Source organism: Bos indicus, chromosome 13 (assembly GCF_029378745.1).
Source record: "Bos indicus isolate NIAB-ARS_2022 breed Sahiwal x Tharparkar chromosome 13, NIAB-ARS_B.indTharparkar_mat_pri_1.0, whole genome shotgun sequence".
In the NCBI taxonomy this organism is placed as follows: Eukaryota; Metazoa; Chordata; class Mammalia; order Artiodactyla; family Bovidae; genus Bos; species Bos indicus.
In genome coordinates, this window is record NC_091772.1 from 62,532,323 (window position 1) to 62,545,560 (window position 13,238).

General features: G+C 46.6%; 1 protein-coding gene across 1 annotated transcript; it reads left to right on the plus strand.

Annotated features, from left to right (window-relative positions):
• The first annotated feature begins 2,550 nt into the window (after positions 1-2,550).
• BPIFA2 (BPI fold containing family A member 2) lies at positions 2,551-13,238 on the plus strand. The gene is made up of 9 exons (XM_070801508.1): positions 2,551-2,687; positions 3,470-3,630; positions 5,392-5,524; positions 6,790-6,894; positions 7,865-8,017; positions 10,375-10,456; positions 11,538-11,601; positions 12,409-12,483; positions 13,057-13,238. The coding sequence occupies exons 2-8, from the start codon at positions 3,483-3,485 to the stop codon at positions 12,441-12,443; spliced, it is 720 nt and encodes a 239-aa protein (XP_070657609.1). The 5' UTR covers positions 2,551-2,687; positions 3,470-3,482; the 3' UTR covers positions 12,444-12,483; positions 13,057-13,238.

A 13,238-nucleotide genomic window follows, 5' to 3' on the forward strand; every position in this document is an offset into this window, starting at 1 on the left:
GTACCTACTTCAAGCTCAGCCCTTCATACACATTATCCCACCACATCCTCACCACACACCTGGAAGAGAATCCCATCTTTAGTCCCATTTCACACACAGGGGACCTGAGGCTCAGGGAGATGAAGCTCCTTGTCCAGGCTGCACAGCCAGTAACAGGAGGAGAGGATTCAAACTCAGCTGGCCCAGCACTGGAGCCGGGGTATGAGCAGCAGCCCTTTGCTACCCTTTTAATTTCCATTTGCCACCAGGACCCAAACACAGGTTGATTACCTATTTTACCAGCTGAAGCCTGGGGCCAACACCAGGTCTGAGCTCACTATATCACACTCAGTCCCCTGGGCTGTGTCCTGAGCAGGGACAACTCTCTGCACAGGGTTTCTGCACAGCCCTCAGCTCTGTGCCCACAACCAGGAGAAGAGGGGCCTCAGATATTTGCAGAACTGGGCACAGACAGTCTGGGAGGGTGGTCTGTTGATGGGCCCAAGGCTCTGCTGGATAGGGTTCTCCATGACCCAGGCTTAGGCTTGGGCACCTGCCCTGTGCTTTGATGGTGGGACCAGAGTCAGGGTGAGGAAGGCTAACTCCCAAAACCTCTGGACCTACCCCTACATTCTCCTGGCTGCTTTCATGTCCAGGACAGGGTTCCAGGTTTCTACTGAGATGCAGGTGGGCAAATGGAGGAGATGACCCTGGGTGACTAGCAGGTGCTCCCAACCTAATGCCAAGTGGGCATGCATTTGCACTTCCCAGACGAGGTGTTCCAGGTTGACAGGGGCCCAATGCACCAGGCATTACAACCAACTCAAACAGCAGAGGTCAAAGAATAAACAGGGTATTCAAGTCCAAGGACCCACCAGCTGGCCTCAATGTGATGTGTGTGAAATGTCCTTCCCTGGGGACCCAAATGCTGGGCCCTGAGACCTGGGCCGGTCACCTCCTTTCCCTAAACCTCTGTTTCCTCAACCGGAAAGTTGGGCTTTCTGAACCTCCTCACGGAGTTGTCCTGAGCACCAGTTGGGAAAGTGGACCTGCAGTGCCAAGCCCAGGCCCTGGCACTCACCTGCCCCTACTGGGAGCTGGGCATCATGGCTGATGAATGCCACTTACTGCTGCCCCCAGAGGACAAAAAAAGCTGGCTTTGTTCTGGGTGTGGTCCGTGATGAAAACTGGCCAGTGCCAGCCAGTGTGACTCCAGGAGTCCATGGCCAGGTGGATGTGGGTCTTGGGAGGACAGGCTGGTGAGAAAAGGAAAGAGGCAGGAAGCCTGAGGGAACCATATACCCATGGGGCAGCCAGACTCAGGGAGGAAAAAAAAGCTAGGAGCAAGAGTCATACAAATGTGCCACAATGATCTTCAATTGAGAGACCAAGGAAATTTTGAATCATGGCTCACAGTCACATCAAGTCACATAGGATATTAGCAGTCATCTGGTCAAATTACCAAGCATCTCTAAGGATGGGACCCTCACCACCTTATCAGGGAGTGGATGGCCTTATAAGATGCTACAGAGATGCTTGGAGCATTCTAGAGCCAGGACAGGGTCTTGGGACCCACATGAGAGGAAAGCCCTAGAGGAAAGGGTGGTAACAGCTTGCTGAGGGCAGAGAACAAGGGGAAAAGTCAAATGATAATGATCTGCTGTGACAGAAGCCAGCAAGAAGCTGAGCTTGGGGAAGATGGGGAGGGACCACCTCAGGTGAGCCGTCACAGAGGTTGCGAGGGGATGTCGAGAGCCAGGGACAGCTAGGCAGGCGAGTTCTGGGAAAAGGGAATGGTTTGTGTAGAGGTCAAAGTCAGAAAGGGACATCTTTCTGGAACAGAAGGAAGACAATAAGACCATGGAAGGAGAGGCAGATGAGTCTGGGGTGGCAGTGAACAGTGCCACAAGGCCATGATAAGGATGTTGTTTTGAAGCTGAGTGCTTCGACCTCTGGCCACTGCACTGAGAGTAGATGTGTTGGGGGCAAGTGTGCATAGGAATCCTGCATACATGAGGGTATATATGGAGGCAGATTTTGTTCACTCACAGGAGTAACTCTACTGACTAAATGGAGTAGGCAGACAGCGGTGGGTGGTCCTGAACTGAAAACATTTGCTCCAAAGCTGGCTCCACTGTGAGGGATTTTATGGAGAGCACTCAGACATAAGAGAAGGTTTGGGAAGAATGACCTCACTGGTCACTGACCCTGACTCTGTGGGCCACAATTCTAGCCCCATATCTATCCCTGTCTTACTGGGGGACCTCAAGCTGGTTTCCAAATACTGATAGGATTAGTATCAGTAATTTCCCTCTGAGCCTGCGTTTCCAAATCCTGATGGACTGAAGCTGGATGATCACCATAAGTCCTTCTACCAGAACATTCTCCACTTCATCCATTCTCGGTCTTTATCCCAGCCCCCACTTACAATGGCTGCCTTCTTGGCAGCACAAGAACATGCTCTTAGTCTTGGCACAAAGTCCTCTCCATATCCACTTATTCCAATTCAATCATCCTGGGTGACCTTTGCTTCGGAAGTCTCTCTCTATTCACTCTGGACAGGGGTTATTTTCATTGGAGTCTCCTTGGATGGCTCTGGATGCAGGGCTTGTTTCCAGGGGCAGCCTCCCACCCCACTGCCATCGGGAGATATAAGGGCCTCAGCACCCAGTGGAATTCAGGAGGCTGTGCAGGGGAGCAAGGACTCTGTAAGTACTTTCCTCCAAACCTGTGACTGGCGGGCTTTCCACCTAATGTCACCCCACCTAAGGCTTCAGAAGGCTTTGGGGGCTGGAGGCAGAGGGATCGGTCTAACTCAATTATCTTGACTAGCGTCAGTTGAAAAATGGATTCAACTAGGAGAAGTGCCAAACTGACATGAAAAGCTGACTCATGATGTGGTGTCCGTTTATGTGTTCATACTTTTATTCAGCTAACTTTATTTTGTTGTGTTGAGTGAGGAGCAGGGTTTTTACTATGTGTAATGAATTCAATAGTGAGATAAGTCACAATCCCTCCTCTAAGGGGTGCACAGCCTGATGGGAAAGGCAGCCAAGTCTTCCCTAACTGGCACCCAGGATGTGGTCAGACAATGAAGGCAGCAAGATGGTGGAGCGGGGGCCCCTAACCTAGACGCTGGGGAGAGTCTAGAGTGATCTTCCTAGAGGACATGATATCTTACTCAATTTGCAGAGTCAGTAGGAAGTGACTCAGGTAAAAATGAAAAGAAGAGAGAAATGTTCCAGGCAGAGAAGCCAGCATGTGGTAAAGAGCTCTGACCTGGAGTCAGGCAGGACTTTTCAAATGGTAGCTCTTTCATTCACTAGTCGTTTATCTCTGGGCGAGTTGCTCTAGCTTTCTGACCTGGTTTGCCCATCTGAAAGAGAGGAGACAACCCAAGCACTGCTGAGTGTAAGAGTCAAAGGTGCTCATCCAAGATCCCGTTTCCCTGTGGATAATTCTCACTCCTGTTCCTCCCATGACTGTCCAGGTGTCAGGACAAGATGGTTCAGCTTTGGAAACTTGTTCTCTTGTGCGGCCTGCTCGCTGGGACCTCAGAATCTCTTCTTGACATTCGTGGCAACGATGTTCTGAGGAGGCTGATATCTGGTCTTGAGAGAGGACTTGGTACCTTTGACAGTACAATTGAAAGTGAGTTAACAACAGGGACGGTCAGTGGCGCCTGGGAGCTTCCTGCTAAATACTGTGCCTATATCACCAGAGGCTGTAGCAGGGCCTCTCTTTATCGGTTGTTTACTAAGAGAGATGACTAATTGGTGCCTGGGTCATTGTTTATTATTTTTCTAGAAACAAGCAAAGATTAACTGAATATCACTTTACATCTTCAGTTCAGTTCAGTTCAGTCGCTCAGTCGTGTCCGACTCTTTGCGACCCCGTGAACTGCAGCATGCCAGGCCTCCCTGTCCATCACCAACTCCTGGAGTTTACACAAACTCATGTCCATTGAGTCGGTGATGCCATCTTCTATCACAGTAAACTTTTCTAATATGTTCGTAGGATAAATTCTTAAAAGTGACATTTCAAAAGTTCAAAACTATGCATATTTGAAGTTACAGCAGATATTGACAAATAATAATACCCAATGCTAACATTTTCTCAATAGCCTATGAGATTACCTTTTTTTCTACTTCCCTGACAGCACTGGTTTGAACAACTGAATTTTTTGCCAGTCTCACAGATGAAAGGTTAGAATTCATGTCAGTTAACTTTTCTCTAATTCTGAAAGAATTCATTCATTTTTTTCATAATTTCATAATTATGGCTAATTAGTTAAATATTTTACTTATATTTATACCATATTCTTTTGCTGGGCCATTCAATTTACTTAGTACTTTGTATTAACTAATTGGAAAAGGATTCCTACCTAGCCTAGATAGCTGTAAAATTACCTACCTTTCTAATTAATCACATTTCCTTGTAATTCTGATTTCTTGAAAGAACTTGGCCTTCTTTTCAATTTCTGGAAACATTCCCAGCACCCTGACAAACATGCTTTATAGGAGAAACTAATTTCTGCATATGACGGCCTTTCAAACCTTGCCAGGGCTTGGGCAAATGTCAAAGATATAGGAGGGACCCGCTTTCCAGTTTCAGTGCTGACAAAACTGAGCTCAGAAGCAGAAGCGTCTGGATTATCTATAGGACCAGACGGAGTTTCCGCCTCTGTTTCCATCATTATAATTAGGTAGATATTGTCCATTGCAGAGCCAAAGTGGAGTACTCTGATTACATATCCTTTCCTGTAGCCTTTTGTGTGGTTTTTTCTGAGCTCGTTGTTGCCTTCCTGTTTCTCATTTGAATTCCTTTCTACACGTATATTCTGAACTCTTTTCAACTGTGCCATTCTACATCTGCCATGCCACTTCCTCTATCAAATCCCTCTTTTCTCTGAAAGACCCTCTGTTAGGACTCTGTCCTCCTGCTCCTGAATGAATCACTGCTTTCTAGGCCTGTTATCCAGGGCTCCTACTTGCCACTTTAATAATTTAGAGCCATGTTTTTTCTTTGACTCTACATTTTCCATTTCTTATTTTATTCTCAGTTTATTCTGTTTGTATGAGCATCTCCTTAATCTTCACTACTAGAAGCTGATGTGCAATCAATATCTATTGCCTGCTCAATAGTGGATTGATTGCTTTGTTGAAATGATGAGCATATATTAGCATGAAGGTAGCACACCAGGAACAAGGTCTCCTAGCTGTGTGACTTTGGTCCATTTCTTAATCTTTTGATCCTTTATTTCCTCATCTGAAAGTGCAGATAATAGTAATATCTATTTTATGGAGGTGTTATAAGATGAAATAACATAGGCAAGTAGTCTCGTTTAGTGCCTGTTGCCCAGGAGCTGCTTCTTAAGTTGTATACTACGCTAAATGGAGATTGCTTTTGCAGTTATCTTTCAGAATTTGAAGACTGAATTGGAATCCAGGTGTTTGAACGATGTTGTGGAGGAGACCCAGCAAACTGAGAATTCGTTGGAAGGACTCATTTCTAGAATTTTTCAAGTAGTGAACAGGCTTACAGGGTGAGTTGATGCTTCATGTTGGAGATCTTTGTTCCCAGAAAAGAGAATACATATCTCTGGGGAGGTAAGTTTAATATAAAAGAAAGAAAGGTGAATAAACCTTGTGTGTTCTTGCAGAGCAGAAGCAGTCTGAGGCAAGCTCTACCAGAGCCTGGGAAAATTAGAGTCAGGGCTGCAGGGCCTGTGAGCATCTCATGGGTCTGGACCCTCCCATTCTGTGATTTCAGAGTCAGGGTGAAGGTTCTCTTCTCTCTCACCTCTATCTGTTTGCTGATGCCTAAAGTTCCTTTTCTAAGGAATAAGACTTTTCTTCTCTGAATATAGCTGCGTATAAAAGTCTGAATGGCCTCAGGAGAGAGAAAACTAGAATTCACACCACAGAGGTGGCTCCACACATAATGTCTTAAAGTCAGGCAGTTCTGGGTTGAAAATCTGTCTCTGCATAAAAAGAATGAAATAAGGCTATCTGCAGCAACAAAAAGATGGACATAGAGGTTATCATACTAAATGAAGTAAGTCAGACAAAGGAAAAACAAGTACCATATGATACCACTTATATGTGGAATCTAAAATATGATACAAAAGATCTTATATAAAACAGACTCGTGGACATAAAAACAAACTCATGGTTACCAGAAGGGAAAGCAATGTGGGGGAGAAATTAGGAGTTTGGCATTAACATTGCTAAGTTGCTTCAGTCATGTCCAACTCCTTACAACCCTATGGACCATAGCCCGCCAGGCTCCTCTGTCCACAGGACTGTGCAGGCAAGAATCCTGGAATGGGCTGCCATTTCCTACTCCAGGCATTAACATATACACACTACTCTATATACAGTAAACAACCAACAGGGACCGACTATATAGCACAGGGAACCATACTCAGTATTTTGTAATAACCTATAAGGGAAAAGAACCTGAAATAAAATTACCTCTATAAATAGACGTCGCTCTATCTGAATCACTCTGCTGCCCACCTGAAACTAACACAACATTCTAAAGCAACTATACGCCAATCAAAAAAAACTTCTGGCTCTGCCTCACGTTTACTCTTGGCGTTGTGAGGGAAATCACAGCCGTTTGAGCCTCAGTCTGCCACGCCATCCATGCAGGGGTTGGAAAGAATCCAACCCCTGAGCAGGGCTCTCATGAAGACCAAAGCAGGCAAGGTCCATGAGGCTCAAAACTCAGCACAACGCTGGCAGAGAAGAGCCCAGCAAAGGTGGGCAGCAGGAGGGACAGGGGTGAACTGTGGTTTTTACACAGGGTGAGAATCAGGAACGTCCAGGTCCCGGATATCACATTCGAAGCGACTTCTGAAAACAGCGCTGACGTGTCGATCCCCATCACCGCTGACGTCACCGTGAGCCTGTGAGTAGCCTTGGCATCTGAGGGTTGGGAGAGGCAGTGAGGTATGGCCAATAGGTCCAATCTGGAATCAGGCACTTTTCCACCCTGCTGCCTTGGTCTCCCAATCAGTAAAATAAGGAGGCCTTTGCAACTCCTAAATCCTAACCTTTAAATTGTTCTAAGAAACATTGCCCAGAATGAAATCTTTTTTAAAAAATCCTCCATTTTTTTTTGGAATATTTTTTGGAATATATTTTTTTGGAAATATATTTCCAAAATCATAAAACTTAATCTAATGATAAAAGTTGAAAATTTGAGAAGACATGAACATTTTTAACACTTCAGCAAAGTTTCCTCTAGCATCATTTTTTCCTCTCAAGATTCTCTTTAAGTAGCAGTGACCAGTATGGGCCATATAGTAGTGTACAGGTCGTAATGAAGGGCATGAGAAAATTATATGGAAACTATAATTTCCAAGTATTTTAATTACTTTATAAATAGAAAGAGAAAGGAAAATGCAGATGTGTAGAAGAGTCTTTATAAATTAAGTGCACTGTGATTTCATCATTTAACTATCATATGAGATCTTGGAATAGTTACTTAACCTCTCTATACCAAACGTTTCCTCACGCTGAAAGTAGAGATAATGATAGTGTTTCTCTCTCATGGTTCTGCACTCAAGATTAACAGCCTTAATCGAGGTGAAATAGTTTTGTGAAATACTAACACAAGGTTTGTGCTCAAGAAATGTAAACTATTATTTTTATTTTATTTATTGGTGTGATACTGTATAGAAATTTCATACAAGCCAAACCCATGTGGCCAGGAGAAGTAATACGTAATGTAAGAATGCAGGTTCCATAAAAAATGTACACACTCTTGACTTTATCCATAGACATCCCATGCAATGGCCATCTAGAGAGAGAGACTCATGTGGGCAATGTGAAGAGACTTCTCCACCTCTGTTCACTGTGAATCTTATTCCCTGTAGGCCTCTGTTGGGTGAGATTGTCAAACTGGACCTCAATGTGGACCTCCAAACTAGTGTCAGCATTGAAACAGATGCTGAGACTGGTGACTCCAGGGTGGTCGTGGGAGAATGCCCCAACAACCCAGAAAGCATCTCACTCACGGTGCTGCACAGGTGAGGCCCACACATCTCAGCAGAGCAAGGAATTCCAGAGGAGCTGGGACCCATAATTTCAGCTTCATTTCTAACCTTGGAAGGAGCAGAGTATGGTTAAAAAAAAAAAAAAAAAGGAGAGAGTTCAGGCTCTGGAGTCAAGCTAGCTTTGCCACTCACTTGCTGCTGCTAAGTCGCTTCAGTCGTGTCCGACTCTGTGCGACCCCATAGACGGCAGCCCACCAGGCTCCCCCTGTCCCTGGGATTCTCCAGGCAAGAACACTGGAGTGGGTTGCCATTTCCTTCCCCACTCACGTGGGTCTTTGTAATCAATTTAGCCTATAGAAGCTTCAGGGATCACATCTGTATACTAAAGTTGGCAACATTACCTAACTCATAGGCTACTATGTTGACCAAATGAGAAAATGCAAGTGTTTAGCATACTCAGAGAATATATGGCCAAGCACATACTAAGCTTTCAGTAATAATAATATCCATCCTGATTTTCTGTCACTTGGTTCTTCCCATTACTAAGACAGGAGTGTCGACCTCTCAAACCATTTCTATGAATTTGTGTATTTCACCTTTCAGCTTTATTTGTTTTGCTTCATGGTTTTTGATACTCTTTGCATGCACATTTAGCATTGTTACATCTACTTGAAGAACTGACCCTTCTCTTATTATACACTGTCCCTCAAAAAATAATAATGATAATATACTGTGTTTACCTTCTTGCCTCTAGTTAAGAGTGGGCAAGAAGAGTAATCTCTGCCTTGGGCTCTAATTTCAGACTGCCCTAATCATCTTCCACTCAATGGAAGATTCCCAAAATGAGATGGTGAAAAATTAATTCTCTCCATTTAAATCACTGCTCTCCAGTAACCAACAAAATCTAGATCTTAAACTGTGTGCTTGAAAGAGCAGGCTTAGTCCAGGGGTGAAGGTAGAGAGAAAAGGGCCGATCCTGGTCCTGGCAGGGAGAGGAGAAGTGGTCTGGAAGCTGAAGACTGGGGCAGGTTGGCCTTGGCAGGTGTCAAGATTGAGCCATGAGTAGAGGTCAGTCCATCCTGCTCTAAGAAGGGGTCTGATCATAGATTGCCTAGAAACCCTCCAAAACCAAAGATAGGCTCTGCAGCCTACCATCACTTGGAAAGACTGTAAGTCCAAATGCCTGAGCTCTGCTGGACACTGCCCAGCCTCCAGCACCAAGGAAATCATATCCTTCTGGGTCTCAGTGACCGTATCTCTGAAATGGCATTCCACTCTGCTGCTCCAAACCCTCAGGGGGCCTTTCTCTCCACTTTGGGTGGAATCTCAGGCCTTCCCAGGGCCATCTAGGCTCTGCCTGATCGGGGTCCACCCTCATATCACTGTGCTCTCCCTCTTGGCCACTCTGCCCTAAACACGCTAGTTTTGCTCTGAGTCTCAGAAAAACTCCTTCCACTCAAGACCTCTGATGGGCTGCTCTGGCACCTAGAACACCTATCCCCCATCCATCTCTATGTACATCTCATCATTCAGGGTCTAAAACTAGGTTCCTCTTATTTTCTCTTTCCAGATCTACTCTCCCCCTTCTGAATACCTGTCACAAGTTGTCATTATATATTCAATCATATGTTTACTTCATTTATTCTTCCAGCCAAAAATGTGTGGAGCAGCTGCTCCACGTGAGGCAGCCGCCATTCTGAGCTCTGAGGAATTTGTTGGTGACTGCAGGCAAGGAGCTTGTTCTCGTGGAGCTTAGTCTCTTGAGGGGAAGGCAGACAGGAGAGCATTCAGTACAGCAATAAAGGGCTCACACGGGGAATTTCAGATGGCAAAGATCCCTGAGTAGTGCAGCACGCTTAACAGAATGCTATAGTACAAAGTGTTGCAAAGTCCTTCCTTAGGCAAGCAGTCAGGGAGGCCTGCCCTCAGGTGGTGAGAGGTATGCTGAGGTAGGAAGGAGCCAGCCTTAGGGAAGCTTGTTTAATATGGGGTTGGCCAAAAAATTTATTTGGGGTTCTCCATAAGATGTTACAGGAAACTCAGAACGAGCATTTTGGGCTCTAATATTTAGGTATCACAATAGAGCTGCTTGTGCTTCGTTCATCACTGTGCCCCAGTCAGGCTGGGTTCCCAGCACATTTGGTATTCTGTAAATACGTGCTGAGGAATAAATGAATGGATGGCTAGATGGATGGATGGATAAAAGAATGGATGGATGGATAGATGGATGGAAGGATGAGGTGTGTGATGAGACTCTAATGAGCTACTGGGTGGGCTGCTGGTCAACCATGGAGTTCTAAGTGATGATCCCCCTGGGTAGAGGCTCAAGTCACCTGACTTTAAGGTGCTCTACCATTCACCAACCTTTATCAATTTCCTCTCTTCTCCAGGCGCCCTGGACTGCTCAACGATGTTGTGGACTTTGGAGTCAACCTTGTAAGACAGTTGGTGTCCTCTGTAGTGCAGCACGAGGTGAGTCCCCCACTCTTGGGGCTGCAGAGTCAGGCCTGGTGGTGGCAGCTGTGACATTCCATGGGTGGGCTGTACTCTCTGGGCACCTTCCTTTCTGAGGGGCCAACTTCCCTTTGAGTTGTCAGTTGTTACCCATTCCCCCCACCCTGCTTCGCTCAGCCTGGCCTGGGGAGGAGAAGAGGGCCCAGCATGAGCTGAAATCACTGGGTCCCACACTTGAACCATTTGCCATATCCATGGACTGCCAGTAGGCCTTTTAGCTAATATTTTTCTTATTTCAGTACAACTTTACTTAATTTATTTAAATACCAAAACTACATACACCATAGGTCAGATCCTATGTATCATATACAAAACTGTATGTACCATGTGCCCTAAATTCCAAAGACTCTAGATTATTTACTCTGGAAGGGGGCTAGGAATCTGGGTTGTTGTGTTGCTTTTTTTTTTTTTTATCCTCCAGGAGGCCCTGAGATTTACTGAACTGGAGGATCGCTGCTCAAACTGTGGGTGTCAGACCAGCAGCACTGACCTTCCCTGGGCATTTTTTAGAATGCAGACCCTTAGGTCCCACTCCAGACCTGCTGCTCATTAATGCATTTTAACAAGATCCTTGAGGAGTTGTATACACACAAAATTGTGAAAAACACTTCTCTACGGTACCCAGGGCCCCATTTGACCCTTGAGGTTTCAGAGTCCAAAGGACAAAGTTTCTAAGAGCACAGGGATCTGGGATGCTTATAGTCTAGATACTTAAGGTACTGGGATTCTAATGTTCTGAGGTTTTTAGGATTCTAGTGTCCTCTGGATCTCAGATATGGGCCTTCTAAGTTTTCATGGCTCTAAAGTTGGACACGACTGAAGCGACTTAGCAGCAGCAGCAGACTCCTAAGGGTCAGAAGTTCTGAGGCCCCAAGTAGTGAGCATGGGTGGCGGGCAGGGTGCTCATAGCAGGTAATAACCAGTCCTCTAACTTCTCCCATTTCTCTTCTCCCTCCTCACCTCCTCACCTCTTTCTTTTCTTCCCTCTTTCTGTTTCTCTCTGTGTGTCTCTCTTTCCCTGGCTCTGTGTGACCCTCAGCTGTGCCCACGAATCCGTGAACTCCTTGAAAGCCTGGATACAGAGTGTATTAAGAAACTCATTGGTAAGCCACAGCCTGGGGAAGCAGCTCCCTCTGCAGCCTCACAGGGGCTGGTATGCCACTCTATGCCTACAGCACCAGCAGGTCTGGCCAGGGGACCCTGGAGGAGTGTGGTTGAAGGGGTCCCTGCAGACTGAGGGTCTCTGTCGGTCTTCGAGAGCTTCAACTGCCCTCCTTTGTCCCACTGGCAGAACCTGCTGCCCAGAATGATGTGAGAAAGAGGACGGGCCAGATCTGGATCTGCTACTTAGCAACTGTGCAGTCCTGGTCAACTGGCTCCACCTCTCTGAGCCGCAGGTTCCTCCAAGGTGAAAGGAGATTATGAACACAGCTTAGCTGATGAATAGTTAAAGAAAAAGCCTAATATCCAGTAGGCATTGATGATAAACACCGCCCCTTCCATTTCCCTTCTTATGAGGAGATGTGGTTTCACCCCCAGCCTGGACCTGGGTCTCTGGCATCGCTGGGGTTGCTGGGGCTGTGGGCAACGGAAATGGGATGAGTGAAGCATCAGGGTCCTGGAGGCAGTTCTTCTAGAAAATAGCCACAGACCTAGTTCATTGGGCCATCGCTCTATGCTTCTTATATATTATCTCACTGGATCCTTGCAACGACCCTGTGGGGATGGGTAGTGTCATCATACGCATTTTACAGATGAACTAGCTGAGGCTCAGAGAGATAGAGGGACACACAAGAGGTCCCGTGGCTGTCAAGTCTGACCTGCTGGAGGGTGGCAGTCACTGGTGTCTGATTTGTAGTCAGCTCTCTAGTGCTGGAGCCTGAGAACTGCTACTAATTGTGTTCCCTCAGGTGAACCTCAGGTCACCACCCAACAGGAAATCTGAAGTGCACAGATGAGGAAACCGCTGGGATGCCCACCTGCTGGTGAGGGCTGGGCCCAGGGCCCTGGGCTGAGAGAGGATGAGACCCCCCCCCCCCACAGGGGCCTGTGGAGAAGCAGAAACAAGCTTGGCTTCTCCTCTTTCTCTAGTGGTAGACTGAGCCCTGATCTCGGTCACAGACCAACTCCTGACCCTTAATCAGACACACAGATTGTGCTTGATGCTGCTCCCTGACTGAGCCCAGAACAGTCAGACTGAACTTGAACTCCAGTTGTTGATTGAGCCCTGATACTGGTCACAGATAGAGACCAGATCACATCTCAGTCTGATCCCTGATCCTGATCATACACTGAGCCCTGAACCCTGGCTCCTCTGGGCCCTGATCAGTCTTTTCACATTGGCCATTTTGCTAAGGTGAGGGAGGTGGGAAGGTGAGGGGATGAATGGGGCTCAGTGCCAGATGCCAGAGAAGGACCCCAAACACAGGTGCCAGTCCCTCCCCACGCCTCAGAGCTCCCAGGGTTTGGGGAAGGTACTCTTGCAGCCATGTCTGGTGAACCCAAGAGCAGGTGAGGGTCCTGGGGTGTCCATGCCTCACACCAGGGTCTCCTTCCAGACTGGTTCCAGGATGTGACTGAATCTCTGTACCGTCTTCCTCTGGGACGGTCGGTGCTGCCACCATCCCCCAGGAGTGACAACTGAGCCCAGTCAAAGGACACTCTCACACACTCGTGCTCACAGTCAGGACACCCTATGCTTGTCACCCTCCACCCCCAGCAATAAAGAGCCTTTTCAGCA